This window comes from Lathamus discolor, chromosome 4, assembly GCF_037157495.1.
Source record: "Lathamus discolor isolate bLatDis1 chromosome 4, bLatDis1.hap1, whole genome shotgun sequence".
NCBI classification, from domain to species: domain Eukaryota; kingdom Metazoa; phylum Chordata; class Aves; order Psittaciformes; family Psittacidae; genus Lathamus; species Lathamus discolor.
The window spans coordinates 50,930,085-50,957,418 of NC_088887.1; the positions used below are offsets into that span (position 1 = coordinate 50,930,085).

The 27,334-nt window shown below is 39.1% G+C and overlaps 1 protein-coding gene across 1 annotated transcript in view; it reads right to left on the reverse strand.

The window, feature by feature from the left end:
* Nucleotides 1-27,334, reverse strand: part of FRMPD4 (FERM and PDZ domain containing 4) — a 307,753-nt gene that overhangs the window by 20,018 nt on the left and 260,401 nt on the right. The window contains exons 5-7 of the mRNA XM_065677447.1: nt 12,434-12,479; nt 3,117-3,221; nt 1,800-1,907 (exon numbers count right to left, since the gene is read on the reverse strand). Of these exons, the coding sequence (XP_065533519.1) occupies nt 1,800-1,907; nt 3,117-3,221; nt 12,434-12,479 (259 nt within the window). The remainder of the gene's footprint in view (nt 1-1,799; nt 1,908-3,116; nt 3,222-12,433; nt 12,480-27,334) is intronic.

The following is a 27,334-nucleotide window of genomic DNA, read 5'->3' on the forward strand; positions in this document are numbered from 1 at the left end:
TGAATAATGGTGAATGTATTGTTTACACATTAAATCTACTTTTATTTATGCTCTATGCTCAAAGACAAGAAGCATAACAGTAACATGAAGAGGCATAATATTACATGTAAGTTTTTAAGAAGGGCCAATGATGGCACCGTTTTTGGTTAGCTGCCGTGTTTTTTGCTAGCCTATACTCTTGTTCAATAACTCAGTCAGCCCTGGTGCCACCTCCCAGCAACAAGGAAAGCAAGGACTGCACGTAAGGCACTGGTTGCACCCTTGTTAAGTGGTGAGTTGCGGGACTGCTAGGGATGGAAAATATCTGCATTTGCCTTGACTCAGCTGCTGCTTCACCTCAGTTTAAGAAAGGCACACCTTCCCACACCTGCCCATCCACAGTGAGGAATATACACACACAAACATGCAAGAATATGTAATATACAGCTGTGCAGGCTACAGGATATATAATTGCCTTGTATATAATGGGCATCTGTGCAAATGACTTCAAAGATACATGGTCTTACAGTACCTAACACATCCATGACAGAACTACTGAAAACTAAGGTAATGTAATGGCCAGTGATTGCCCTTTGGAGGCAAAGTGTCCTGGGACAGGTTGGTTGTTTTTATGCTCATTAAAGAAAATAGTGGAAAGTGAGCTTATTGGCCTCAGAAGGGTGTGGAGACCTCACTATCCACATGAATCATGTCTCCTGTTTCTTCACCCAACCAAATCATCAAATGGACTTCAAGAATTCAGTATCCCATGGCTGTAGAATGGAAGCCTATATCCATTGCCTGCACTCTACTTATGCTTAAGCCATATATATAAATTATAAAAAGATATTGCAGCCCATTTTTAAATGTAACTTCAATATCTGTTTTGCCTTGAGACTGAAATAAATTTCCTCTTGTTTAACGTACTAAACCACTCTGCTTGCTATTGTAACTGATTGAGCATACTGCTGAACCACAGTGAGCACAAAATCAGCCTTTCTTCAAATATTTATAGCTTTGCAATCCCCTAAAAAGAGCAAAAGCTGGCAGTCCAGCTCGAAATTGCATCCCTAGCTTTCACTGATCATTCCCATGCATGCACCTCTCTTGTCTCAGTGTCCCAAGCATGCCTGCTACTGGGCAGTGAACTAGATTTGATAACCAATTTTTGTTAAAGGTACCTCACCCAAACAAAAATGCTTGAGAGACTAGCAGCATGCCTAACAGCGCTTCTTATGCTGGTTAATGCTCCAAGGCACATACAGACAACAGTAAAGTCTCTAGTTTAGGAAACTACAAGGAATTGCACCACAGACACTCCCTAGCAGCCTCAGTCGTGTGCCAGGCCTTAGCCTCTTTATTTTTGTATGTGAAATGTGCTAAGGAAAGCACAGAGGGCATTACACTGAGACTAGCAATTTATCACCAGCATAACCCTGTAATATCCCATCCCGAGTTCACTGGATGACGAGCCAGATGATATTCAATTAGCAACCAACATCTTAATCTTCTTAGTTCCTGACTTTCTCTGACAAATTTTGCTAGTACTTGGCAGCATATCAAAACGATAGAACCACACAATTTTAATTGTATTCCAGGCACATTAAAATGATCACTTCTACTTCTTCATTGACAATACAATGTTTTTAGGAGCAGAGAAATGGACCAAACCCTCATTATTTCTGAACTATGAGTCCAGCCCCATGAACACACTAATAATGTTGTTCTTAAAGCATTCCAAGTAAATTACAATTACTGAAGGTCTTGAGAAGAGTTAACTGATATTCTTGGCATTGCACACCAAGGTATATCTAGCCTACCTTTATGGAAGTGCTGCAGTCAAAACGAAAAGATTTGGTTTGTCCATTTTCAAGGTACACCTTCAGAACATTTGGCATGAAAAGAAGTGAATTGTCCTTAACTGTTTCCTGCCAAGCAAATCAGTGAATCAGATTACAACACGTAACAAGGGAAATCTAAATGTTGCTCTATAAAAAATAACAATTCAGATGGATAGGTAACAACTGAAAAAGTGTTTGTTGGCTCAAACTGAAAGCAGTTATCACTGCCCTGCAAGTGTCTACCTATGCTCATTACAGCTGTACTCTATAGGTCTCTTTCCCTGAAAAAAGTATAGCTATTCACATACATTTTATGTCTGCTTTTGATTATTTTCTTTCCCTAAGTTCTAGCTCATTAACAATAAATGCTACCTCTAAAGCATTTAAAATAAAACAGAAAAACAGATTACTGCTTCTCTGAATATTGTGAGCAATTTAGTGTCATCAATCTACAAAACAGGAACTGCAGATCCATTATTAAGAATTACAATCAAAATATTTTACATTCTCTTTACGGCTGGATATTAAATGCTAATATCTGTCATCATTTAAGAAGAGTAATATATAACATTGTACTTAATTGTGACAATTCATAACAAGGATAGTAAAATAAATCAGTAAAAGGAAGGAAAATAAAGCTTTCTTGCTTGTTTTCTTTGTTGGTTTTTTTGGGGTTTGTTTTGTTTTGTTTCTTTAAAGCAGGAATTGCTTTATTGCTTTAAACAAAATGCAATATCAATTTATGTTTTGAAGAGAGTTGGATAAAGACATCGGTGTGGAATAGTGTTCTGGCAAATTATGAAAATGAGCCAGGAGTTCAGTCCCTCTCAGAGGAAGGCTGAGTTTGCCTGAGGGCTGGAAACAGCAAGTTCAAGTAGATAAAAAGAAATTTTAAATAGGTCTGTAAGATAATGTTAGTCTGTTTTCCTGATATGCTACTTCTTTTTGAGTTTATGGATTTTCCCACTACAAAATTACTATAAAAAAAAAAAACCAAAAACACCCAAGCAAGTGTTACCAAGACTATAAAGACAGCCATACATGTGCTACCACCACAAAATACATTCACTAGCATTTTAATTTTATTTTAAGAAGGGACAATTTTTCTTCACAATATTATGAGCTCAGTGGACTTTAAAAACACATCTTATGGAAACTTCTGAAACAGAAAACTCCTTCCCTTTGCAAGCCTACAGCCACTGGTCCTACCATATAATTCCCTCTCTTTATAGTCTTGAGGTGTACCTTTGGATGAAATGCTCAGTCCTTCCTCAGTTTAAATAGTTGAATACTCACCGACACCTGGCCATTGATAATTACTTCTTCTGAGAAGCGCACTTTGACAGGATTGGACTTCAATCTTGCCTTTTTTGCAGCACTAATAAAAGCTGATTTAGGAGACTGGAAGGAAAAATGATGACAAAACATATCACATACTTTCAAGTTCAAATCTTTCTTTCCTTTTTCATTTATTCCCCTCTTTCTCACACACCGGCAGCTCCATGTACACAGCAGCACTGCATACTGAAGAATGGAAATACAATCAAACCATAATGCTTCCAGAGACAATACATATGTATATACATAGAAGGAATCACTGACGCATACTGCACATACTGAAAGTTACTCCACTGTCAGACTGGAGTGAGGAGAAGGGCTCCCAGTGTACATACAAAGTCCTTGCAGTGCTTCCCCAATGACTGCTGTCAACCAAACTATTTGCATGAACAGACAACGACCAGTGACCAGCCAGTGACCCTTCAAACACTGAATAAATAATTCTTGAATAATCCATAATCCACTAGATATAGACACCCACTCAGCTTTTGCCAAAGAAGTGTCTGAGAGTTCTCCAAGTGCAGTGGCATTCTCACTATTTTAACTCACTTCAGGCCACAGGTTAGAAGCACCAGAAGGCATGTGCACCATGCCAGCAAGTTTCTGCTGAACATACCCCCTTCATAAACCCTCTGCAAGGCTTGCCTTCAATAGATTAGACACTCTGTGGGACTTCATGAATTAGAAGTGTATAAATGTTCCTAGTTTTCTTCTGGGACCCAATTGACTTTTGCCTACTACATTATTCAATGGACTCACCTGTGATCAAGTGTTCAGCCGCTGGAAAAAAATTCTCTGTTTGAGGAGTTTGACTAACAACCTCTTTTTAGTAACAAATTCAATATTCACCATCAGTGGGATTTCCATTTTCAGCAGCAGAAGCAAGGCAGTTTTATTTTCAAGTCAGTTACAAACATGGTTCTTCTGGCATTGCCTAACTCCATAATCAGGATAATGGGCAATAGAAGAAATTCTGTCTGTGGCTGAAAATCAGTGGGCTTCTTCGGGCCAGGTTTTGGTCCATTGTTTTGGTATAATGTGACTTAAGATCTTCAGAATCATATTCTAACTCTTGAGAAGTGGCCTTACCAGTTTTGGATACTGAAAAGACTAATGCATGCTGGTTTGTCACGGAGAAATAAGTGTAGACATCACTTATGATGATCCAGGAATAATTTCCTATTAGCAATGCAGCATGACAGCTTGTAAACACAGAAACTCTTGTCACTGTCGCTCAAATTTTGATTCAACTAACAATCTGCAGGAGTGATGGAGTAGCCCAAAGCCACGTGCTCCTGTCATTTCTGAAACTGCCTTAAAGTTTTGTTTTTTTTTAATGAAAAAGCCTTTTTCTAGCAACTAGCAGGAAGAAGTCTCTAGCTTATTTCTGTATGCCACTGATTTATTATCACATCGAAAACATGGTAACTGTTACCATAGGCTCAGTATCAACCAGTGAACAGGGAATGAAAGATGCCACATTCTCCCAGGAAATATCAGAGCCATCCGATAATTCCTGGAGCACAAAATAGAACCAAGAAATAAAAATAAATGCTTCTTCACTTTTACAGTTCATTCATTCTTACCTCTTCTCTAGCAGCTATGACCATACATCTTTTTAATCAGTAACAGTAAATGACAGAAAATTCAATACCATGATCAAACCAAGCTCAGCTTCCAAAGCCAGTGCTGAAAAATGCAGATTTGAAAGAAACACCGAAAAGAAAGAAAAAATGATTAAAAAAAAAAAGTTGATGTCTCAGGATGGGGGACCCAAAATGCTTCTTCAGCAAGAAGAGACAACATGGAAACACTGAAGAAGCATGCTTACATATTGTACTCTAAAGATGAATGCCTAGAAGGGCACAGTATACCATACTAGTATGATTAATATGACAATTCTACAAATGCCTTTTCTAATATCCCTCCCTACATAGTCCCTTTCTGCTGTGTGTAAAGGGGATAGTCTATATGGCATGCAAATAATGTGATCTTGCAACTTGTTGATTCCCACTGCCACAGCGCAGCACAGCTATAGCAGTAGGCTACTGCCTCTCCCTTTCAAGGAGAAAGGGGAAAAGGGTGGCTTTCACTTACTCTTCCTGCTGGAAGAGGCTTTTTACAGTTTGCTCCTATTTTATGATTGCCAATGAGTCACCAGTCTGGCCTCTCTTTACAGGCAGAATGCCAAATTTTTTTCCAGATTCTGACAAGGTTCTTCCCATACAGCAAATCTAGCAAACTGCTGCATGGCTCTGTTGTGCTCTAAAACCTCTCTATAAACTCTGTCTTTTCCTTTCTGCGCCTCAAAGGTCACCTGTGGAGGGCATAAACATTTAAATTATGTTATTGCAAAAATGTGATAGCAGAGCCCAACACAACTGAACAATTTGAATATACATGAGTTCCCAAGAATCCCACCGGGACATGGGGTTTAATGTACATATTGCATAGCCAAGGAAGCACACCATGATCTGCCACAAAACATGCGGCTTCCCTCCCTTCCCATGCCTGCTGTGGCAGTGTGATTAGGACTCTGACCCTGGATGAGCCTGGAAGCAGACTGCATTCTAAAAAGCTTCAAACTATGAAGCAGGGGTGTAAGAAAAAGTGGAACAGCTGTGCCAGGTATTTGGGGGAACATTCTCTACTGGTTAAATGTTTGAGTAGTGGCACAGCTTTTGCATTTAACTGCACAGTATCATTGCTCCTACCTCTGCATCAACTTGGTGCTTGACATTTTCTCATTAAGAAAGGTAGTGTTTCAAAAGAGTGTGGAAAATACTTAGGAAAACCAGTTAGGTTTGAATGTTTAAACTTGCTTTACTAACAAAGCATCAGCAAGACGATATGCTGCTCTATTCTATTTTAATGTCTTCAGGTTTGTAGGCAAAAAATACTAGCAATTAACAATCCTCAGAGTGCCAGATTCATTTGTTTCTGGTACTCTTTCAGCCAAATGGAAGCCTCAGTTAATGACCTTAAGCAGGAGGTGTTTACACTGATGTAGAACATTTTTTACTGCAAGTAAAGTATTTGCGTTGTCACAGATAAAAACAGCTTAATTAGAGTGACTGTTGCAAAATGAGGAGACGCATTTTAAAAAGGAGTAGAATTATTTAAAAAACCCATAAACTTCACCCTGTGTGACTTAAGCCCTGTTTCCTGTTAAAAGTTGAAATTTATCAGGTTCTTTACTAATATTTACTTGTTTATAGAGAATTCAGTAAAAATGCATTTGATAATTTTAACACTACCTGAAGAAACTGCTAACAAGAGAAATGAAATATTGCATAGATGTTTGCTTGGAGAAAATGATAGTGAAGACTGAAACTGTCTTTTGAACCCTGCTTACTAGGGACTGCAATCAATGGGCATCCCATCAGCAGGGTCAAAACACGAGAAATGCTCTATTTTTCTCATTTTCTGGACTTTTCAAAATTAGATCCCACTTTTGTCAGCAGCATTACAGCAGGTCATTTTTTGATAGATCTTAGAAACAATATACTACATTTTGACAGAATAGGTAAAAGCCCCTCTGAGTGCTCTCGCCGGCAGAGGCGCTGCGACAACAAAACCTTTACTCATGCTCAAGAAAAAGAAGGATTCAGCATTTAGAAGAGCATTAGTGTAGTACTGAGCTACTATAAAGAAATTAAATGAGACAGCAGTGTGGCACAATCATAAGGTGAAAAGAAAACCTCCTCTGTGACAATAAGTGTAAAAATCAGATAGATATACTGCAGTCTTAAATAATCACAGACTGTACATATGCCATCAATTTTAAGCCGTTACTTAAAATCAGTCATCAGTTTTATATGAAATATTATATTAGGAAATAAGGGAAAAATTGCACGAATGCAAAAATGTGTTCACTTTTTGGTCCATCCCTGAAGGCAATTACATGAGACAAAATTTAGCAAGCAAATAAAACATGAATCAAAGGAAGAATTAAATTTATTAAGTGTAACAGTACATAATGCCCAAAGGCAAACTAAATACTGCCATTCATAGGTGTGAGAGAGGCTGAAACAACTACACTGGCTCACAAGAGCATTGTAGAAGAGCAAGTAGGGACACAGAAGAAATAATATGGAGAAGTTTTACTGTGCAGTAACTTATAATAACCATAGGGCACTGACAGGTCATCATCAGGAGTATTTCTTTGTTAAATTCTTGGCACAAATTTCATTGCTGAAATAGCGATCAGATTTGAGTTCTCTCTTAAAAGTTGATGACATCATAGACAATTATATTCTACTACTTACATTATTTATATGTTACTATTTTTAAATGGTTAGCACAGTCTGATGATTGGTTACATATGTGCATAGCATGTACCTGTAAGATGGGGAACTGCAAAACCTCACTTTAATGTAGGCACTGAGAAAATCCAATCCATTTCAACTATAGTCAATGACAACCTGGTTTACTGTGCTTGCCTCAAAACCGTAAATTAAACCACAAGTCAGCTTCAGACACTACGGAACATGCAGCCATTGCAGCTCATCTTGTGACTAGATGGGCCTGGGCTATCTGCTTATTAAACGTAGAGGTGCTCCATAAAACCACCTCCACTAGCCTTTTGGGATTCTGCTTCTTCAGAATCTCACGGATTACTCCTTTACATTCATGATTACCTCTCATACACAGGTTACTGCTCTTAATCAAGTGCAGAAAAGTACCAGAGATCAGACATGCCATACTATTTCTAGCCCTACAGCTCTGCAAGGATGAGGACCTTTGGGAATCTTCACACCGTACAAACCCAGGCTGGTAGTGCCATGAAGGACTATGTGAATGATAATGTACCTGAGAAGGGATAAAGGGCTAATGAAGAAGGAAAAGAGATCTAATGGTCCCTGAAGAGGAGGGGAGGAAAGGGAGAACTATAAGGAGAAAATGGTGGACAGGGTGAAGGGCAGAGGGGCTCTTTTCCACTTTACTGAAACAATTAACATGGAAGTTCATGCTGAATTTTCTCACAGTCTTTCTGTTGAAAAATGCATACAGCCCTCTTAGGCCTCCAGGAAGAAAGCTCAGGAGCAGCAGTGCTCACTGGGATTTGCACCGCACACAAATTGAAGAAGAAAGGATGCACAGCACAGGTCTGACATGAGAAGAGTCTGCTTCAAACAGCAAAGATGAGTTGAATAGTGGCCAGGGACAAGCCAGCACTTTCAGAAAGCAACCCAGTGATGGCAAGTTTGTCATTAATCACACTGTGATCATATCCTGTGTAGGATTAAAGCTATGTACAGAACTGACCATGCCAAAAAGCTGATGTGGAAGTTACACAGTGGAAAAGGTCCTCAGGATGACTGTAAAAAACATACACGTCCAAAGAAAAAAGCTGTGGAAAAGGTCCTCAGGATGACTGTAAAAAACATACACGTCCAAAGAAAAAAGCTGTAATTTCTACACAAACTTCAGATCTTCAAGCAATCAAAAATAATCTGGTTCAAAATTCTCGTGTCTGACTTCCAAATGATTTCTTAAACTACACGTTGTAGTCTTTTTCACTTTAGATTTTGAAGTCTTTGTGACAGCCCTCTTTCCTTTTTATATCCTTCTTTACAACCACAAGTCTAGATATGGTAGTTGCTGCTATTACACGACTTCAGAAGGCAAAGCAGCATGGAAAATACTGTGAGACTCTCAGTAAGATTGTTGCCACAATCATTACAATCCATAAATAAGTGTTATTTATTGTAGTTTTTCTGCAGTGACAGGATAAGGGGTAACGGGTTAAAACTTAAACAGGGGAAGTTTAGATTGGATATAAGGAGGAAATTCTTTCCTGTTAGGGTGGTGAGACACTGGAATGGGTTGCCCAGGGAGGTTGTGAGTGCTCCATCCCTGGCAGTGTTCAAGGCCAGGTTGGATTATGCCTTGTGTGGGATGGTTTAGTGTGAGGTGTCCCTGTCCATGGCAGGGGGGTTGGAACTAGATGATCTTGAGGTCCTTTCCAACCCTAAATATTCTATGATTCTATGACTCTATATAACTGTTCTAACAAGAAGCATCTCTTTCAAAACAGAAAAAGATCTTATCCTTTTTCCATTGCAGAACTTATGCACAGCTAAATTGACATAGATCTCAGTTGGGTCTGGAGTATACCCAAGGAGCTTAATAGATTAATTGTGAAAGCAACCTATCAAATGATCTCTACACATAAAATCTGAACAGATATAAAACCAAGCAAGTTATTTGATTTGAGTAATGCTTAAAACTTAATAAGGTAATAATCAGAATAATAGTCCATTTACAGAACAAAATAGTCAGAAATGATAACCAAATGCTCTATTTCCAGAAATCAAAACTCTGAACTGCTTGAACTACTCTAGCTGCTCAGTGACCTCCTTATGAGCAGTGGTGATATGAACCTAGCAGAGATTTGTAGATTGATAGAAAGAAAAAAATAGCCTAATGCTTTGGTTTGGTCCTAAGTAAAATTAAATTTTAATGAGTTTAAGCATTAAACAAAACTGAATGCACTTAAGCAAAACTGATCCACAAAGCTTTCAAGTAGTACTAAGTGAACTACAGAGTAGTATAAATTTAGATTATGCATACATTCACCTGCACTCATAAAACATGGTTACTTGAAAGCTTGAAAACAAAGCACAAATAAAAACAATTAAGAAACAACATTCTTGTAATCCATCTTGGCAGATACTTTTTATGCAACAACAGAACGAAAAGTTTCACCATCAAGAAAAGGGATCAATGAACTATTTGTAAAGATGTATTTCTGCCAAGAATGGGGAAGAAGTTCATTCTGCTTAAAAGCTCTTACTGTTCCATCATCTGGTTTCTACCTCATCTTCCCAGTTTTATTGGCAAAATAGTAACAGGAAAAATGGAGGATGCAAAATTAAAGAAAAGGAGAGACCGCATGTGCATCATAATCTTTGAAGAGATAAACATTGCTTCCAAAGTATAAGACAAAATGTATTTGCCAGAAGACAAGGACAGATACATAGCCGATGTGCAGCAACATAGAGAATGGCAGAGCTGAGTAGGATGTCACCTAACAGGCTCAGGCACTACTGACAGTAAGATTGTGGCAGTATGCAGGCCAGCATGGGCCAGATGCTCAAGGCAACTCAGGAGAATCCAGGAAACTTCACAGCCCAGGGTTTGCATAAACTGGGGGACCCTACAATGCTTCAGGGCTCCAACTCGATCACACATCCTGGCAGGATCCCAACTGCTCCCCATCCCTATATATGCCTTCACTTCCACTGCAGGAAAACTTGGGCTTGAAAGTGACAAGGGAAGGATGCCATGAAACTGCAAGACCCTGGTCTGGACAGGTAGGGACAATAATAGTGCACAAACCAGAGGAGATCTACAGGGTGCAACAGTCTTGAAGTTGAGGCTCACCTAACTCAGCTCATCCGTGACTTCAGAATAAAAATGGCTAAATTAAAGCTAGCACTCATATGAATACATCGATCACATATTTTGACTGCTCTGTGGACATTCCTGGGCAATCTTCATGCTTATGGGGAGATAAAATGTCCATCACCCTCACGGTAGAGCAGGGGTCTCTGACCAACATGCCAGAATGGGGCAACACAAGTACATGTATATAATAAACACATTAGCCCAAATGCCTGACACGACAGCAGTGTTTCATTGCCATACCTATCTCAGTGACATGTAGAGGTATGTCAGTTTTGGTACAAGGTTTTGCTGCTACATAATGAGAGGAGCAGTTTCTGCCTTGTCAGCCAACAAACAGGGCTTAGGCCCAAAGAGTTGAGAAGATACCAAGTTATGACTTTCCTTCTTCTCCAGGTCAAAGGCTGGAAGAGGACCACACCTGTGCTGTAAGGTCTCCCATTGAACATGGAGAGTACAGTTCATCTGGGTTTCAGCTTCCTTTATATTCAGTACATACAGGCTTGCTCCTATGCTAGCAGTACAGTGAGCAACACAGACAGGTAGTGCTACACCCTTCTGTACACTTTTAAGGGCTACACACACCTATACTAATGCATGTACCCTTTCTTCACCTGACATTTAAAGAATGAAGCCTATCAACAGCTGAAATAAGGCAATCAGCATAAAAAAAGCAAGTGTGCTAGAATTTCTTTTCCTTAATATTATATATATTCTCTGTGATCAAAACCACTCCTGTAATCCAGCAAGCTTTAAAGGCAGTTACGTTTCTTTGCTTTGTCAGACAATGCCTGCATTTTCATTTAAGGTGGTTGATCAGATCCCAGCCCACCTTCTTGCTTATGGTCTTAATGCAGCATGGCAGCTCCTGCCTGATTTTGCTGCAGAATATGTGCTTTTCCCTTATGATTTAGTTGCTGTGCTTTTAGAAAAGGTACAGAACCAGTACAACTATGGTCACCTCTAAACTAGGCAGAAAGGCTAAGCCACACAGCACTGGCCACGTTGCATTTGCAAGATGTGTATTTTGGTAGCTTCATCAGATAGACGAGTTTTCACATCTTTGTGTCAAATCCATCTTACTTCTTGGGTGAAGAGAATGCAAGTATCCCTTGTTTATCAAAACTGTTGATTGTCAGGCTAACCAACAGGGTGCTGAATGGACTTGTTGAATCTGAAATGACTTCTGATGCATGGCTGAGGGCCCTCAGCAGACTGCAAAGTATGCATGACTGTGAATGGGAATGTGTATGGGAAGGGGGAGAGGTGCTTTTGCCCCCAGCTTGGCTTGCCTCCTTTTTCAATGGGGATGGGTTTGAGCTGACAGTTCAGGAACCCACTCCTGCATACCACTGAGTGAGGTGCAAAGGCATGTCACATCAGCAAGCTCCGAGACGAGCTGCAGTTCTCCCAGTCTCTTCATGCCCACCTCACGCAATTGCCTGCCTGTATCTTCTCTCTCCCCACCTCCACACACTCTGCACTACAGGTGCAGATAGAGCTCTCCTTTGCCTAAGGTACAGCTGCTTTGATACGGCACATAACTCTGTGGGACTGAGGCAGAATCAAGAAAAAGCCAGGAGCTGCAACAGGACAGAAACTGAAGGAGAACTGAGAGTCCTGCTCTACCTATCTTCCAGGTATGAGCTTAAAGATATGGTTATTACTTAACTTGCTAATGCAGGTTTGTGCACAGGACTCCGTAATGCAGTCCTAACCATCACCTTTAAGAGACACAGCCCTTATCTCACTTATTTCTTTTTATTGCACAGATAATATAGAGACATGGACAGAATATAGGCAGGAAAGAAAAAAAGCTGCTATGTTGCTAGGAAACTAATTCAGAAAACACAGACGATACTTACAGGGTAAGGTTGAACAACTGTAAGGAGAATTGATTCTTTGCAGCTTCTGTAAAAAGAAGAAAAAAAAAGTAAAATCAAGTAAAAATTCATACTTTTATTCGCTACAGATAACCAGCTTTTCTTTTTCATGGAGAAAACTGCAGTAATATGGAAAAACGTTTATTACATTGACATAGCACAGAATTGCAGAGATTAACAATATGCCAAAATAAAAATGAACGTTAAAACCCAAGTTTTTCACATTCTGAAACATTGAATTGACTTAGCTTTACAGATTATGTTATGAAATATTTGCTTCATTAGTGAGAATGCTATGCTGAAATAATGGTTTTCTCCAGCAAGAATGGAATAACATTTGATTAGTCCTATCAGTTCAACATCTATAGAGTACAAACTTCTTTCACCTACTTTACAAATGCAAGACAAATTTTATACCATTTAGCATTAGTACACTTAATGCCAAATTTATATCAAGATAGCAGTGTTCTCAGAATGAAAATGAGGACAAAATTTAGCCCCCATTTCTTCTCTAGTACACCTTCATTAAAGTTTAATATTTGGTGAATACACCCATCGGAATTTTTGTTTTTACAAGACAGCTAATGAAAGATTTTGTTTTTAAATTGAACAGCTCTTCTTCAGGATAGAACTAGTAAATGGCAAACCTATAAGCAGCTCTAAAAATCCCCAACTGATTTACAGGATAAGGAGAAAAAAATTATTAGGAATCTTGATATGATCAAGTTGCCTAGACAAATAACAAATGTATATTATTTTGACTACTGGTGGGCAGTTTGCAGTGGTGGATAACTGGGGAAAACTTAGGCTGAAGTAGCAGAAGAAGGAAGAAAAGCCAGAGTCAATATCTGTTATTACATTGTTGGTCAGATGGCTGTTGAGGGCAATATTAGCTAAGAAAAGGCCAGTTGCCATTTTGTTGAGATGGAGTTGATTTTCTGTTGGTTTTACTACTTTCAAACCCAATTAATTGCTTATTGATGTGTTTTATTGCTTGGCTAGGTGAAGTGCAACTGATTTGACATGCCTGACCTGTTCAGCAGAACTAACTAAATTACACTGTACTGGTCTCATATACTGTCACCTTATACGCATGTTCACACCACTGATAAAGCCATGAATCATGCAAGGGGCAAGGTGTGACCAAATATCCCCTAACTAAAAAAGAATTTGTTAAGCTTCAATTTTTACTCCTGTTATTAAATACTTACATCATTACACTAAAAGAGTATTCAAAAATATTCAAAATAAAAAATAAATTAAAAGAGTTTTCAAAAGGAGGGATTGAAGGCTTCGGTTGCTCGGCTGTGCTCAGAACAACAGACACAAAATTAAGTTTGAAAGTTAAAAAAAACCAAAGAGGCACTACATGTGGTGAAAATTAAAAATTCTGCCACAAACCAGTGTAATTTTATCGCCTTTAGATATCATTATAGCTACTTTAAGGAATTTCCCACTATTACTTTTCATTTCAATAAAACACGTTCCAAAGTTAAACTCCAGAAATTATTTATTCAATCATGTAACAGCCTTTATCCATATTGCTTACAGTTCTGATAATTTACAGGTTGTTTTTAAGGTCTGTAAGATACAGTTTTGGAAATCTCCACAATTATTCTTTATTTATTATTCTCGACTGTTATTCTTGAAGAGTTTATAACTTACAGTTTTGTAAAAAAATACAGTCTATTTTGGCTAACAACAGGATTTCTTTTACATTTTTTCTATTCTACCTATCACATTTTTGGGAATCAGAAATGCATGATAAGAAACATTCATTTCAGGAATCTCACAGTCACATGCTATCCACATCTATCTAATTTGTCACCTTGATATTAATCTAGGCATACAAGTAGACAGAAAAGTCCATGGTTGTTAGCTATGGTATTAACTGCAGCTCTGGGATAACTACTCCATGCCCAACTGACTTCTTCAATAACTTTCAACCCACTAATTTAAGTTTCTTGTGAAACATGAGATTACCATCACCCCTGCCCTCCTGTGCTCTGGATGCCTTAAGAGATGCTCCTTTAAAAGAGAAAATCAGCTTCTCCTGAAAATGGTTTTCAGCTCTTCCTTGTATTAAAATTGTCTGGGTGTCAATGTAGGCAAGATTCATTCTAGACTAACAAGAGCTTTCATACACCAAAAAGTCAAAAGTTTTATTTTGGGGACAGGACTTTCTTAGAGGATAATCACTTTCATTGGAAGGATGCTAGACCCTGGACCATTCACTCAACACTTGAGACTATAAAAACGCCATTTGAAGTATCTGGATCCAAGCGTGTTACACATACACAAAGCCAGTATCAAACACACATACAGTCCCCTTATAAGTGAAAACATTTTCTGTAAAACACATGCTATATACAAAACACAGCACAGTTACAGGAGAAATAAACATTTAATCAGCAGCTTTTTGATCTGCAGTGCTCAATCACCACTCCACTGCTTATTTTAAAACCTTTTCAACTCATGATGACAAAACTCTATACCACAGCACATTACTTTCTGCTTCCAATATGGTTAGCAAATCCTATGTATCTAAATAACAACCCTTGCACAGTACTGGAGACTGTCAATCATACTATTTATGATTACTTGTATATATATTATCATCATAATTATGTATATCCTCATAATGGGGAAAAAAATGGAATCACCTGACCATGTACTGTGAACTCGAAGTTTTATAGCTTAAATGTATGCATAAATATGTATGTTTATGTGTGCCAGTAGAACATGTAAGCAGTTTAGATTAGTTACACAAACTAGGTATATCAGCACACTTCAATGTGAGCTATTTCTTTTAAACCACTTCTAAAAAAACCCAGTCGCAGTCTTACTTTCCCCCTGGTATGTCTTTCTGCCTTTAAGAATGTGACAAAAATAAAAATAAATATAAAAGAGTATATATTACAGATATTTTATTACCTTTCATACTCACTTAACTACAACCTAATTATTTCCTTTCAAATCTATAAATATTTTTAATTACTCAAGACAGAACATACGGAACTGCAGGCTTGGACAACAGCTGCAGACCTTCTGAGTGCTCTGCCATCTGACCAGCTAACACCAACACCACAATAAAATATCATGATGTTTCTTTCACTTCCTGACATTTGAAGCAAATGGTGAGGACAAGGCTTAAATTTGAAAACTCCAGTGGGAGTTTCAGCAGTTTATCTCTCTGTCCTTCCCTGTGCCCCATGCCATGCTTGTATCTGTTCTCCCAGCTACTTAAGCTGTAACGAGAGAATACAGATAGTTTGAGAATCAAATTAAGGTGCATTACAAAGGTTAAAGTTGTATTACTAAGTATCACACATCAGGCTACATGAGGCATTATCATTCAGCTACAATGCCAGCTATTGACTTTATCTGTGAACTTACAGTTGGAAATCTCTGTCTCCTAATTCTTTCTAACTGCATGTGAAGGCAGACAAGGCCATAGGGGGGACTCCCAATATATAAACCATATAGAAAAAGTGGCTCTATTCTTAATATGCATCCTACAGCAAATATAGCATATGAACAAAGAGAAAATACGTTACCTGTACTCAAGAACTGAGACTGGAAAATTATTGTATACCCTAATTTAATATCTTTTAGCAATTTTACATACTAGAGGAGTACTTTGTTTCTGTATCAGTGAAGATGAACAAATTAGAATTGACATACAACAAATACTATAATTTACAGGGAATATAATTAAGAAAAATCTTTCTCTTAACCACAACATCCCTGTTTGACTCATACCAAAAATCAAATTCTGAGACTCTTGTTTTGAAATGCTTTGTTCATTGCTGTTTCAGGATCCTCTGTTTCCCTTTGGGTCTTGCTATTGATGACAAAGGTCTGAACTTCCAAATTATGGAGTGTGATACCATGATTTGCAGTATGCTTCACACTGCATTTTTGAAGCAAGGAAACAAAAATCAGTGGGTCAAAACCTAACTACAAAATGTAGCAGGTTACTTCAAATGCTCTATTCAAAGGAAAGTGGAGTTAATCTTCAAATTCTAGCATCTAGGCTAGAGAAAAACAATTCAGCATTTGAATGTCTTTCAATATTATGACAATTAAGACAGCAATAATGAACAAAGAGTGCGCAAAGTCACCTTATTGTAGTACATCAAAAATAATTTCAAAAGGATCATTTTGATTTGAGCTGTATATACGTTTTTCATAAAATCTGTTTTACAGAAGTTATCTTCACCTAGGGAAACTCCAAATTTCGCTTCTCCAGACTTTTGTCATGAACAACAGTTATAGAATCATAGAATCATAGAATAGTTAGGGTTGGAAAGGACCTCAAGATCATCTAGTTCCAAACCCCCCTGCCATGGGCAGGGACACCTCACACCCAAGGCTCTGTCCAACCCAGCTCTGTCCATCCCATCCACCAGGGATGGAGCATTCACAACCTCCCTGGACAACCCATTCCAGTGCCTCACCACCCTCACAGGAAAGAACTTCCTCCTTATATCCAATTTAAACTTCCCCTGTTTAAGTTTTAACACATTACCCCGTGTTCTATCACTGTAGTCCCTGATGAACAGTCCCTCTCCAGCATCCCTATAGCCCCCCTTCAGGTACTGGAAGGCTGCTATGAGGTCTGCACTCAGCCTTCTCTTCTCCAGGTGGAACAGCCCCAACTTTCTCAGCCTATCTTCATACAGGAGGCGCTCCAGTCCCCCGATCACCCTCGTGGCCCTCCTCTGGACTTGTTCCAACACTTCCATGTCCTTTTTATGTTGAGGACACCAGAACTGCACACAATACTCCAGGTGAGGTCTCACGAGAGCAGAGTAGAGGGGCAGGATCACCTCCTTCGACCTGCTGGTCACACTTCTTTTGATGCAGCCCAGGATACGGTTGGCTTTCTGGGCTGCAGGCGCACACTGAAGCTGGCTCATGTTCATTTTCTCATTGACCAACACCCCAAGTCCTTTTCCACAGGGCTGCTCTGAATCTCTTCTCTGCCCAACCTGTAGCTGTGCCTGGGATTGCTCTGACCCAGGTGTAGGACCTTGCGTTTGGCGTGGTTCTTGTGGAAGAGAACAGTTTGCCCCAGAGATCCACCTAGATTTATATCCAGTGCTGGAGACATCTTGGAAGGACCTTGGTGGGACAGAGTATACCCATCTTAACCCAGCATTACCACATCCTCTGTGGTTATCACATAGCCCCCTCCACCAGTGTGCCTCTGGGTCTTCCAGTGATGTAAACCGGTGTGAGTGAACTAGGGGAACTTTAATAAGCTAGCAGACGGACACCTATGAAACAATACAGAGGGATGGTGTGAGAGAGCTTTTAAGAAGACTGTGCCTTTCCACAAGGCTATTTTAGCAAAGGAGAAGCAGTGTTGTGCAAACACACATACACACATGCTAAAATTCCCCTAGCAGGAGCCATGGCATGTGGGGCTCTTCCCTTTCTGTTTCCAAAGGTAACACTGCAGCACACAAACTACAGGCAACATTTCCATGACTCAGTAGTTTCTAACTGAGAAGTACAACAGATTAAACCAGGCTGGAAGCCATGCTACTGCAGGCAGATCACTTTGGCCTCTTGATTGCATCTCCCCATAGATGAATTTTGTCTTAGCAGCAGGTGAAGAATCTGACCTCCCCAAGCCTAGGAGGATATTTTCCAGTTGCAGAAAATTATACTTTCTTGAGAGATTGTCAATAAATGGTGCAAGAACTGCTTTGAAGGGTGGCAGTGCGATTTCAGTCTCTGCCGGTCCAGCTGGCTGCACTGACATCTGGAAGTCTCTCTGAAGATCCTGTACACAACTAGAGATGGACATTCTTGCCATCATGCCACACAGAGAAGGCAGGGTATTCCACATGTGGCATTACATCCCAAACTCCATCTCAAAAAAACAGTTGCAGGAGTGCAACAGGCAAGAAATGTAGCAAGAGGCTAATGAAATAAGGTATACTACTACAAGGCTGAAGTGTGAGATCCCAGTTTGGGGAGGAAGGGTAACATTGCATGGTATATAGATAGAGAAGATGGGACATGAGGCCAAGGCCTTGATTTTGGGGGCAGAAACAGGAGGAACAACCTAAGAGGAAAATGGGAACACCAGGTTAGATCCTTTTTTTTCTGGGGATGACAGAGCATAGGAGACAAAGCCCATGGCATTCAGGTCTTATTTTTGGAGACAAGGGAAGATGTACTGAAATCCCTGGCATCAGAAGGCAGAGGGATTATATCTGGAAATATGGTGGATGCTTCTTCTGCTGTTAACAGTATTACCTGCCCTTGGCCTCACTATCAATGCAGTGAAATACTCTTGACATCAAAGCAACTTCAACTTGTGAACTTCTGAACCCTACAGTTTCATTTGCATAGCTCTGCTGCTTCATGAGGTCCTTAAAATTTAAGTCTGCCATTAAATATGAGAGGACTTGCTGTGGCAGAAGCAATCTGCACAAGAATCTGGGAATTTTATAGCATTACTGTTCAAACGTCTAAGCTCTAAAAGCTCCGCAAGTAATGGATGCTTGAAATGACCACTGCCACATAAAATATAAAACATATAAGCACAAGATTATTACTGCACTGCAGGATCAAACAGTAGCCGAAACAGAGCTGAGAGAAAAGATACTCTGATTTGAACATAAATAACTTCAATAATAGCATACAGAAAATTACTGTCAAAGCAAATAGCGCTTTATATAAATGTTCGCTTTTTTAAAGGTCTGGCATGGTGTGAAAGTCAATCTTTAAAACTGTCACAGCCTGCAGCTGGTACTAATTGGAACCCTTGTTGGCAGTCTCCATAAGGGGCCCAGGAGCAAGCGCGTCTGCAGGCTGAATTATGCTTGCTGCCTCCTATAGAAGTGGTCCCTTCATATCATGGCTGTGACACACTGCTGGGCTTTCACACAGGAGATGCCATTTCAGATACCTCTGAGGTAAAGTCTTTGAAAATAAAAAAGCCTCCCATTCTATAAAGATGCCCATCTGTCAAGCTTTCATATATACCAAATTCCCTGTTTTCTCCTTTATCAGCACTGTGGCAAGGTGAGCCCTATAAAGAAGCTGTTCTTGATTTTCAGTGCTTTATGAAGACTTATATTTACCTCTAGCCAAAATAATCCTCCTCTGCACAAACACCGAAAGTTTTCCAGTTGCTTATATTCTCAACTTTAAGGCTATTATCCTTGCAACTGAGTCACCGAAATGGTAGTCAAACAGTAAATACCTGTGCATGCTGTAAAAGAGTGCATTGGTAAGGCTGCTTGAATATCAACAGCAGCATTACACATCTAACTGCTGAGCAGTATTACTTGCAGTCCTCTGCGAGACAGTGTCTTACCAGCTCCTTCTTACTACATTTGCCCCTCAATTAATTCTGGAGTGCAACTGTTAATATCAGCAATATGCAGAAAACTCTTCATTGACTGGGCCACCTTCCTTAGGCAACCATTTTCCTGCTTAATGGTGTCCCTCAGCCCCTGAGAGGGGTTAAACCTCAAAACAGAGTAGAGGACGAACCAGGAGTTACTAACACAGAGTTGTCTACTCCAACAGAATCAGTATGTGCTCATTTTGGCCAGTGTGAAAATGGAGAGCCAGATGGGCATGCGTGTATATCTGATAGACTGAAACTTTCACCAAGTCCAACTGTTAGCATGCTACTGCGACACGATCACAGCATAAATTACTTCATGCTGCATGAAGATGCCATACTGCCAAGGAGAAAAGTGTAGCACTTACTCCCCTACAAATTAATTGTTCAGCTGTCCTCTTCTAATTAGTCTTTCTGCACATTAGTTTTAAAGGTTCAAAGACAGATAAAGCGGGATAATACTGGTCTCTCAGGTCACTCATCCAGGCCAACGTTTCATTGCTAGTTTTCCTATTACGAACTGCCAAAGCCTCAGAAGCTCTGAGGAGAAGTTAATTCTCAGAGTCTACTGAACAAAGTATAATATAAGCCAGCCCCAAGATGTCTATTGATGAGACATCTTCAGGAATGGTGCTATGGATCTGCTATATAATACTAACAAAGTAAATTATTTACAGAATAGGGTGGTCTTACCATGAAAAGAAGAGTTCTATTCTCTTGAAAATTTTCTTCTTTATTTGTCAGACTACGTTGTTTCCATCAGACTGAAGTGACTTCTAAGCATTTTGAGCCAGCCCTTTTAGACAGGGTGAGCTAAGTGCAATGCTGTTTTCACATTCTGCACTGTCCACATGCAGAAGCTGGCATGCAATGGCCTGCAACTGTGACCATGACTCAGGTAAGTTAAACCTATGCATTTAAGTTGAGATCACTTATCTTTTGCACTAATGTACTTCCTGAGGACTTCCAGGAACTTGGACAGTACTGAAACATCAAGGTTGCAGAACAAAATGGACAACATGGTAGATTCTAACCTTTCCACAAAATCCAACCGAGTGCTGACATGAAAGATTATGCTTTGAAATAGAGGCATGAACCAATTTTCTGGTACAGCTACCAAAGACCTAGCAATGATTATGACATCTACTTTGATTACTCCATCATTTCTTAACTTTAACCCTCAAAAACTGAGCCACCATGGCTCAGTTACAGTGGCATTCATGGTCACAGCAAAATCTAATTTAAGAAAGGCTTCTTATTTTCTAATTTTCTGTAAATACATCTGGATGTTCAAACTGGTTTCATCTACCTAGGAGAGGGAAAGAAAAGGACTACAACACCTAGAGTGCATTTCTGTACAGGTCCCACATGTTCCATTACATTATCTGAATTAGATTAAGAGAGGCTTTCTTGTGCATTACTGAATCTCCAGCAGTTGCTTAGACATCTTGATGCAGTCACATAGCCACTTGAGTTTTTACTTCAGTAGTGGAAACAGACAAAATAACGAAGCTTAGATGACTGAATAAAATAAGGTAGCTTTCCAAACCCTGAAAATTTGTGTTATTCTATTCGCTAATCTCAGTGCAAAAGAGAGATTGAAATTATGATCTAGTAATTGAGGTATGTTTCAGAGAGCAAATGTAACTCCAATATTCACATAATCAAGCCTTGCTGGTTTCTTTTTTATTTTTCTTCCAAAGAGACACCATATAAATTTTTGCTTAAGAAAGAAATTCCTTCTTCTACTGGTTTATTTTTAATGTATTGTTTTGGTGATACTATCCTAGAAAGTGTCAGTTATCCTTTACTTAATTTTTTTCCCTCTAGTCTGGCTGCAGAACTCTCATACCCCATGGGAAGGGGAAGTTTTAATTTCATCTATACTGAGCTACTTCTCTTTGTTTTAAGTGCCAGAACAGCATGCTCTTGGTGAGGACATTTGGACAATGGGGGAAAAAAAGAATAAAAGGCAAATAATAATTCTTTGAATAGTCACACATATCAGGCAAAAATTCAGTGGCAAAAGGCCAACAGCTACTGTGATGGTTTTACAATACACTAAATCAGGCTTCCAGTACACAGAGGCTTTCAATCCAGGCTGGATGTGGTTCTGAGCAACCTGATCTAGTTGAAGATGTCCTGGCTCATTGCAGAGGGTTTGGACTAAGTGGTCTTTGAAGGTCCCTTACAACCCAAGCTGTTGTAGGTTCTCTCAGACTGAAAAATCTAGAGACATGAGCTGCACAGCTCTGGAGCAGTGTATGAATAGTGTTTACCAGTACCAGAGTGCTCAGAAACTTCAATAAAACAGATTTTATACATGATCAGCTATTGTCTTTCTTCAGCAAATGTCATAAAGTTATCACAAGAATCTACAAAAGCTTCATGACACATATAATGGTGAATTTCACAGAAATTTAACTCCATGCCCAGGTTAAACCGCACTGGTGATCGAACAAGCAAGATGCAGCTCTGTTACCACAAACCACAAAATGGAAGCTGGACTGACTAGTAACTGCTTAACAATGACATGAAAGAATGTGAAGAGAAATGCACTTGCTGTGATGGTTACAGCATCTTCTGGCAGCAGACAAGGCAACACTGCCGCCTTCCACAATGAAACCCTGCCTCTAGTGGAGGTCTTTGCCTATCAACTCTTGATAAAAATCAGGCAGTAGATATACTGATATTAATATAATGTAAATATTACTTTGTTAGTTCTTCTAATCTTTCAACAGTCTCCCCCTACCCGATTTTGGTCATAGATGGACATACATTGGACAGAGAGCAGATTTACTGCATATGCTGGTGCAGTACCTTGCAGTGAAGTTTGATCAATCATCTCGATAGTATGGCAGTTAAGAGATCCAGCAAGTCAATCAAATGCATTATCTAATGCCAAACACTTTGAATAAATAATTATGGCAATGAATTAAAATAATCACCAGTATAAACTTGTTATTCCTCACCTTTAAAAACAAGGAACTGAAATAAAAGCTTAAGATATAAGAAATGTAGAGGAGCGATGCCTATATCAGTAAGATTGCAAAAGAGATCTATGGGAGTTACATATTAAAGAGGATGAAAGATCACTAAAGGTGAGAAAATATTAAACATATTTTTATTATGTGACAAATTAGCCATAATCTTTTATGATCAGAGCTTCATTTTCATTTGACTGAAGCATTTGGAATCATTACAGCTGCTATTCGTAATCTATACAGAACTGACATTTCCACTTTCAGGTTAGGGCATTGTGTATGTAGTAATGAAAAGTCAGGCGTTCACATGCATCCCTCATTTCTGCAGCTATTCAATTTTTTCTTTTCCTTAGTGCTTTTCAAAAAGCAGAACATCAGATAAAACTTGCTGATTAAACGTTCAATGCTTTTGGATCATCTTGTTTTAGAGTTATCTGAGTTTTATTAATAATGCATAACATTCACATAAGACTATTTTATGTCAGAAGTCAAACCCCTTCACAGAATTTATCTTAGCTCTAAGTAATACAGCCAATAAAGGAAAAGAAATTAAGAAGGGGAAGATGTATTCATAAATGAGATAAAGCTCTTGAATTCTGAAGAATATAATATTTTCAAGCACTATGTTACATATTGTTCTCAGTTCAGTATTACTGGTTTTATTATTGTTCCTTAAGAAAAACAGTCATTCAAAAGTAAGTGGTACTTTTCTTTCAGATGCCTGAACACTCTTATTATTGCTTTTAAAACTTATGTGCTTTTTTGGAACCGGACTATATGATCCAATCTAAAAGCATGTCTAGTCTTTGTTATGGAACACATTGTTATTACTATGTTTTAAATAATTAAAGATTGACAGAAATAGTTTTAAGAAATAAATGTTCCAACAAAAGATTCATTCAATTTCTCACTAAGAGAAGTTTCAGTGGTCAGTGTCTTGAGTTTTGTGGGTTTATTATTATTATTATTTCTATTATTATTTCTGCAAGGTTAGACGGTTCATGGATACTGAGTTGCAGATACTAATGCAGAATGATTTTTGCTTACTGAGTCTGGAATAGAAAGTTGATTGATTGTATGCCAAAGACATATCCATGTGTCACAGAAGCAGTATAAGTGATGGCAAATGTGATTTGGCTGGGCTGCCAAAAAGGCTACTCTTCTTAAGCTACCATGCCTGTGGCACAATAATTCAGATAGCAGCAGTCCTGATGTTCAAAGTGTTTATCCATATCTGTATCCCAAAACATCATTTAATATATTTAAGATGCAGACTGATATGAAGAGAAATTGAGTCGGAATTGTTGCCAGCCAGTTAAGCACTTACTTCATTTAAGTTGTATAAGTTATTAAAAAGTCATGCCATGAAGATGTACCATATATCCAGAACATTAAAAATCTAAAGGTTCACACCCTTTTTTAATATTTCTTTTTCCTCTTTTTCTAAGGATTTTTATTTATTGTGCTAAAATCAATAAGGCATGTCTTTAAAAATCTATGCTATTTAAAGCTCTGTGCAATCTTTCAAAATCGTATTTTTAATTTTCATCTGATACATCTGACTATTTATGCTGGTTAACTGAATGATGCATTTACGCTGTTATATGCTTTATTTTTCCCCCTTTTTATTAGTACAACTACATAATTTGTTTTACATTTTCTGTGAGAAAAAGAATCACTAATACACATCTCACTGAAAAGTTAGAATGCAAATGTACGCCGAACATAAATGCGGTCCTTAAGAAAAAGCTTAAATTACACTTACAAAGAAATCCTGCCTTGATAAATACAAAATTATTGCAAAATATAAAGGGCAAAGGAATATTTGAAAAGGGGAGAAGAAAATCACCCTGTGGATACAAACCAAGCATGAAATGCTGAATGGCTGCATCCACATCTACACAGAAAAAGAAGACATTAATTGCAGCACAGTTGGATGCACCAGTGTGAGCTTTAGCCTAGATATGATGGGTAACAATAGTCATAAAAATACAATGCTTCTCTCCTCATTATCAGTTATACCCCCCAAAAAGACAACCCACACTTGCAGAGCCAAGCCGGTGCTTCGTTATCTGTATCAGCCAGATTAAAGTTCACTCGAGGATATGATTTGCACATGCGCTGCACTGAGGCCAGCTCCAGCCCACTGCTTCTGCAGCACTGCCACGCTCTGTGCTGCAGCAAGAAAGAAAAAAAGGGGATGAAAAGTAACCAGTTTTATCACTGTCCTCTCCTGCTCCTTAGAAGCTGTGGGCAACAGTCAGGACTGAAGAGAAGGACAGCAAAATGTCTCTCTGCTCTTTACAAAAATGGTGAGGGGGAGGAGGGAAGCTGTTCATGGAGGAGGCAAATATATAAACTCAACATATAGCTGCAGCCAGAAGGCAGTAGGAGGGAAAATGGGTACTGGTATAGAGGAAAAATTACGAGAGGGTTGACTTCATGTGACTTGCTAAATTAATTTTATAGGTATTTTCTAATTAATTTATCCAGTACACTTGTATATTTTTTCAGCTGGATTTACATCCCTTGTGCCTTGTTTCCCTGGAGAGTGCTGAGCCCCACCGCATACAACGGGATGTGCTGGAGCTATGCCACCTTGCACAATGGGCCTTAAAGACAGACAGTGCTGGGAAAAGAGCACACCATGCCCTGGGAAGGTAACAGCCTCTGCTCCTGGCACAGCTGCTCTAGGGTGTCGAGCAGCTCTTTTGACATGAAACACATAAGGAAGCAGACCTGTGTCACTCAAGTGCTTTGTAAGCACAAGCCATTACATCAAAGGGGTGAGGGCACACTGCTGTTGCTGTTTCTGCCTGCAGCTCCACATCAACTTGTCAATCACAATCTCCCCTGGGCAGAAGGCAGTGCTGCCAGTGCAGGCTGCCCTCACTGCCGGCAGGTTTGTGGGATGGAGCACAGAGGCACTTGCCTGTGAACTGCAAATGGGCCAAGGTGAGGGACTGCAGCTGTGAAGCTTAGCCCAGACAATCATCTCCAGCACCTATCCTAACTGGACTTTGGTGGTGAGATTCAGCTCGAGCTGCCTCATGGCAGCTTAAAGTACTTCTCTAGATGCTTCCTGTAAGCAGACAGCTGCAAATAGAATCATAGAACAGTTTGGGTTGGAAGGGACTTTCAAAGGTCATGTAGTCCAGCTCCCCTGCAATGTGCCGGGACATCTTCCACTAGATCAGGTTGCTCAGAGCCCTGTCCAGCCTGACTTTGAATGTCCCCAAGGATGGTGCATCCACCACCTCTCTGGGGAACCTGTTCCAGTATTTTAAATAGCTTCTCCCATCTTCATCCCAGTATGGCCACTGGTGACTAGTTTGGGCTAAAGGCCCAACTTTTAGCAGCTGGAGCACTGAGAGGTGAATTTTTAATCAGCTATGAGAGCAGCTTTACTGCTCAAAAATGACCCTGGCTTGTCACATGCACAAACAGACTAGCAGGTTGCTCTGTGGGCTGCACACAGGGTTTCACACACCTCAGCTCCACCACCTGGCTTTGGACACTGCAGGGCTGGCTCCTGTAGCTCCAAGTATGCTGCATAAAGATGTCTCCCATATAAGCGAACATAAAGTATGCAAAATTAAGATTTCCCTTCTACAAAATAACTCCTATGAAGAACAATAGGGGTTTGCAGTTTTATTCTCTTGGCTGAACATCCCATTCTTCTCTTAAACAGCTTATAATTCTGTTTTATCATTAGTATGTTAAGGACTTTTATTTAAAACTGGCTGATGAAGTTATTAGCAATCGTGAGATAAACATAAAAAAAAAGATTCAAAAGTCTTATCTTTGTCATTTGTACACACTGACAATGATCTATCTATGCAAGAAAAAAATTCCTTGTTCCAAAGATGTGAATTAAAATTCAGTTCTCAAAGGGGACATAACAGAGGATTTAGCATATAAAAGATACATGTTTTTTAAGGGCTTTATGTCAAACGGCAAGATTAAAAATAGACTTGTCAAAATTGAGTCTGACAGAAATCACTGTAGCATCTCCTATGTTCCAATGGACATAATATTCATTATGTAGTCAGTAATTTTTCTGGGCAAGCCGGAGACTTCTCTGGAGTCTAATGAGACTGCAAATGTAATTTTAAAGAAGCAAATTAAACCATTATTTTAAAATCACATTTACTGCTGATGCAAAGTGCTAGATTATGAGTGTTGGCTGGCAGCTTCTTCACATCTAGAGGTCAGTAGTTTTTCACATATGTGTACGCAAGGATAAGAGAATCCATCCTCAAGCACAGTTTTGGCTTTTAGGTTGAATCTGTCAGCAAAAAAGTGGATGAGACGAGAACAAGATCTAAACAGACACCCATAGAACACTGATAATGCATTTTTATCACCTGCAACCCAAACTAGATACAAAACTGGCCAGGTGCATTTCACTGATTCCTCATGTCCTGTATAGCAAGACAAGAATAAAGAGTTCAAAATCATTAATCTGTGATTCTGTAGAAAATGATCCGACCATTAAAAGCATTAAAAACTTGCAATTTTTTTTCC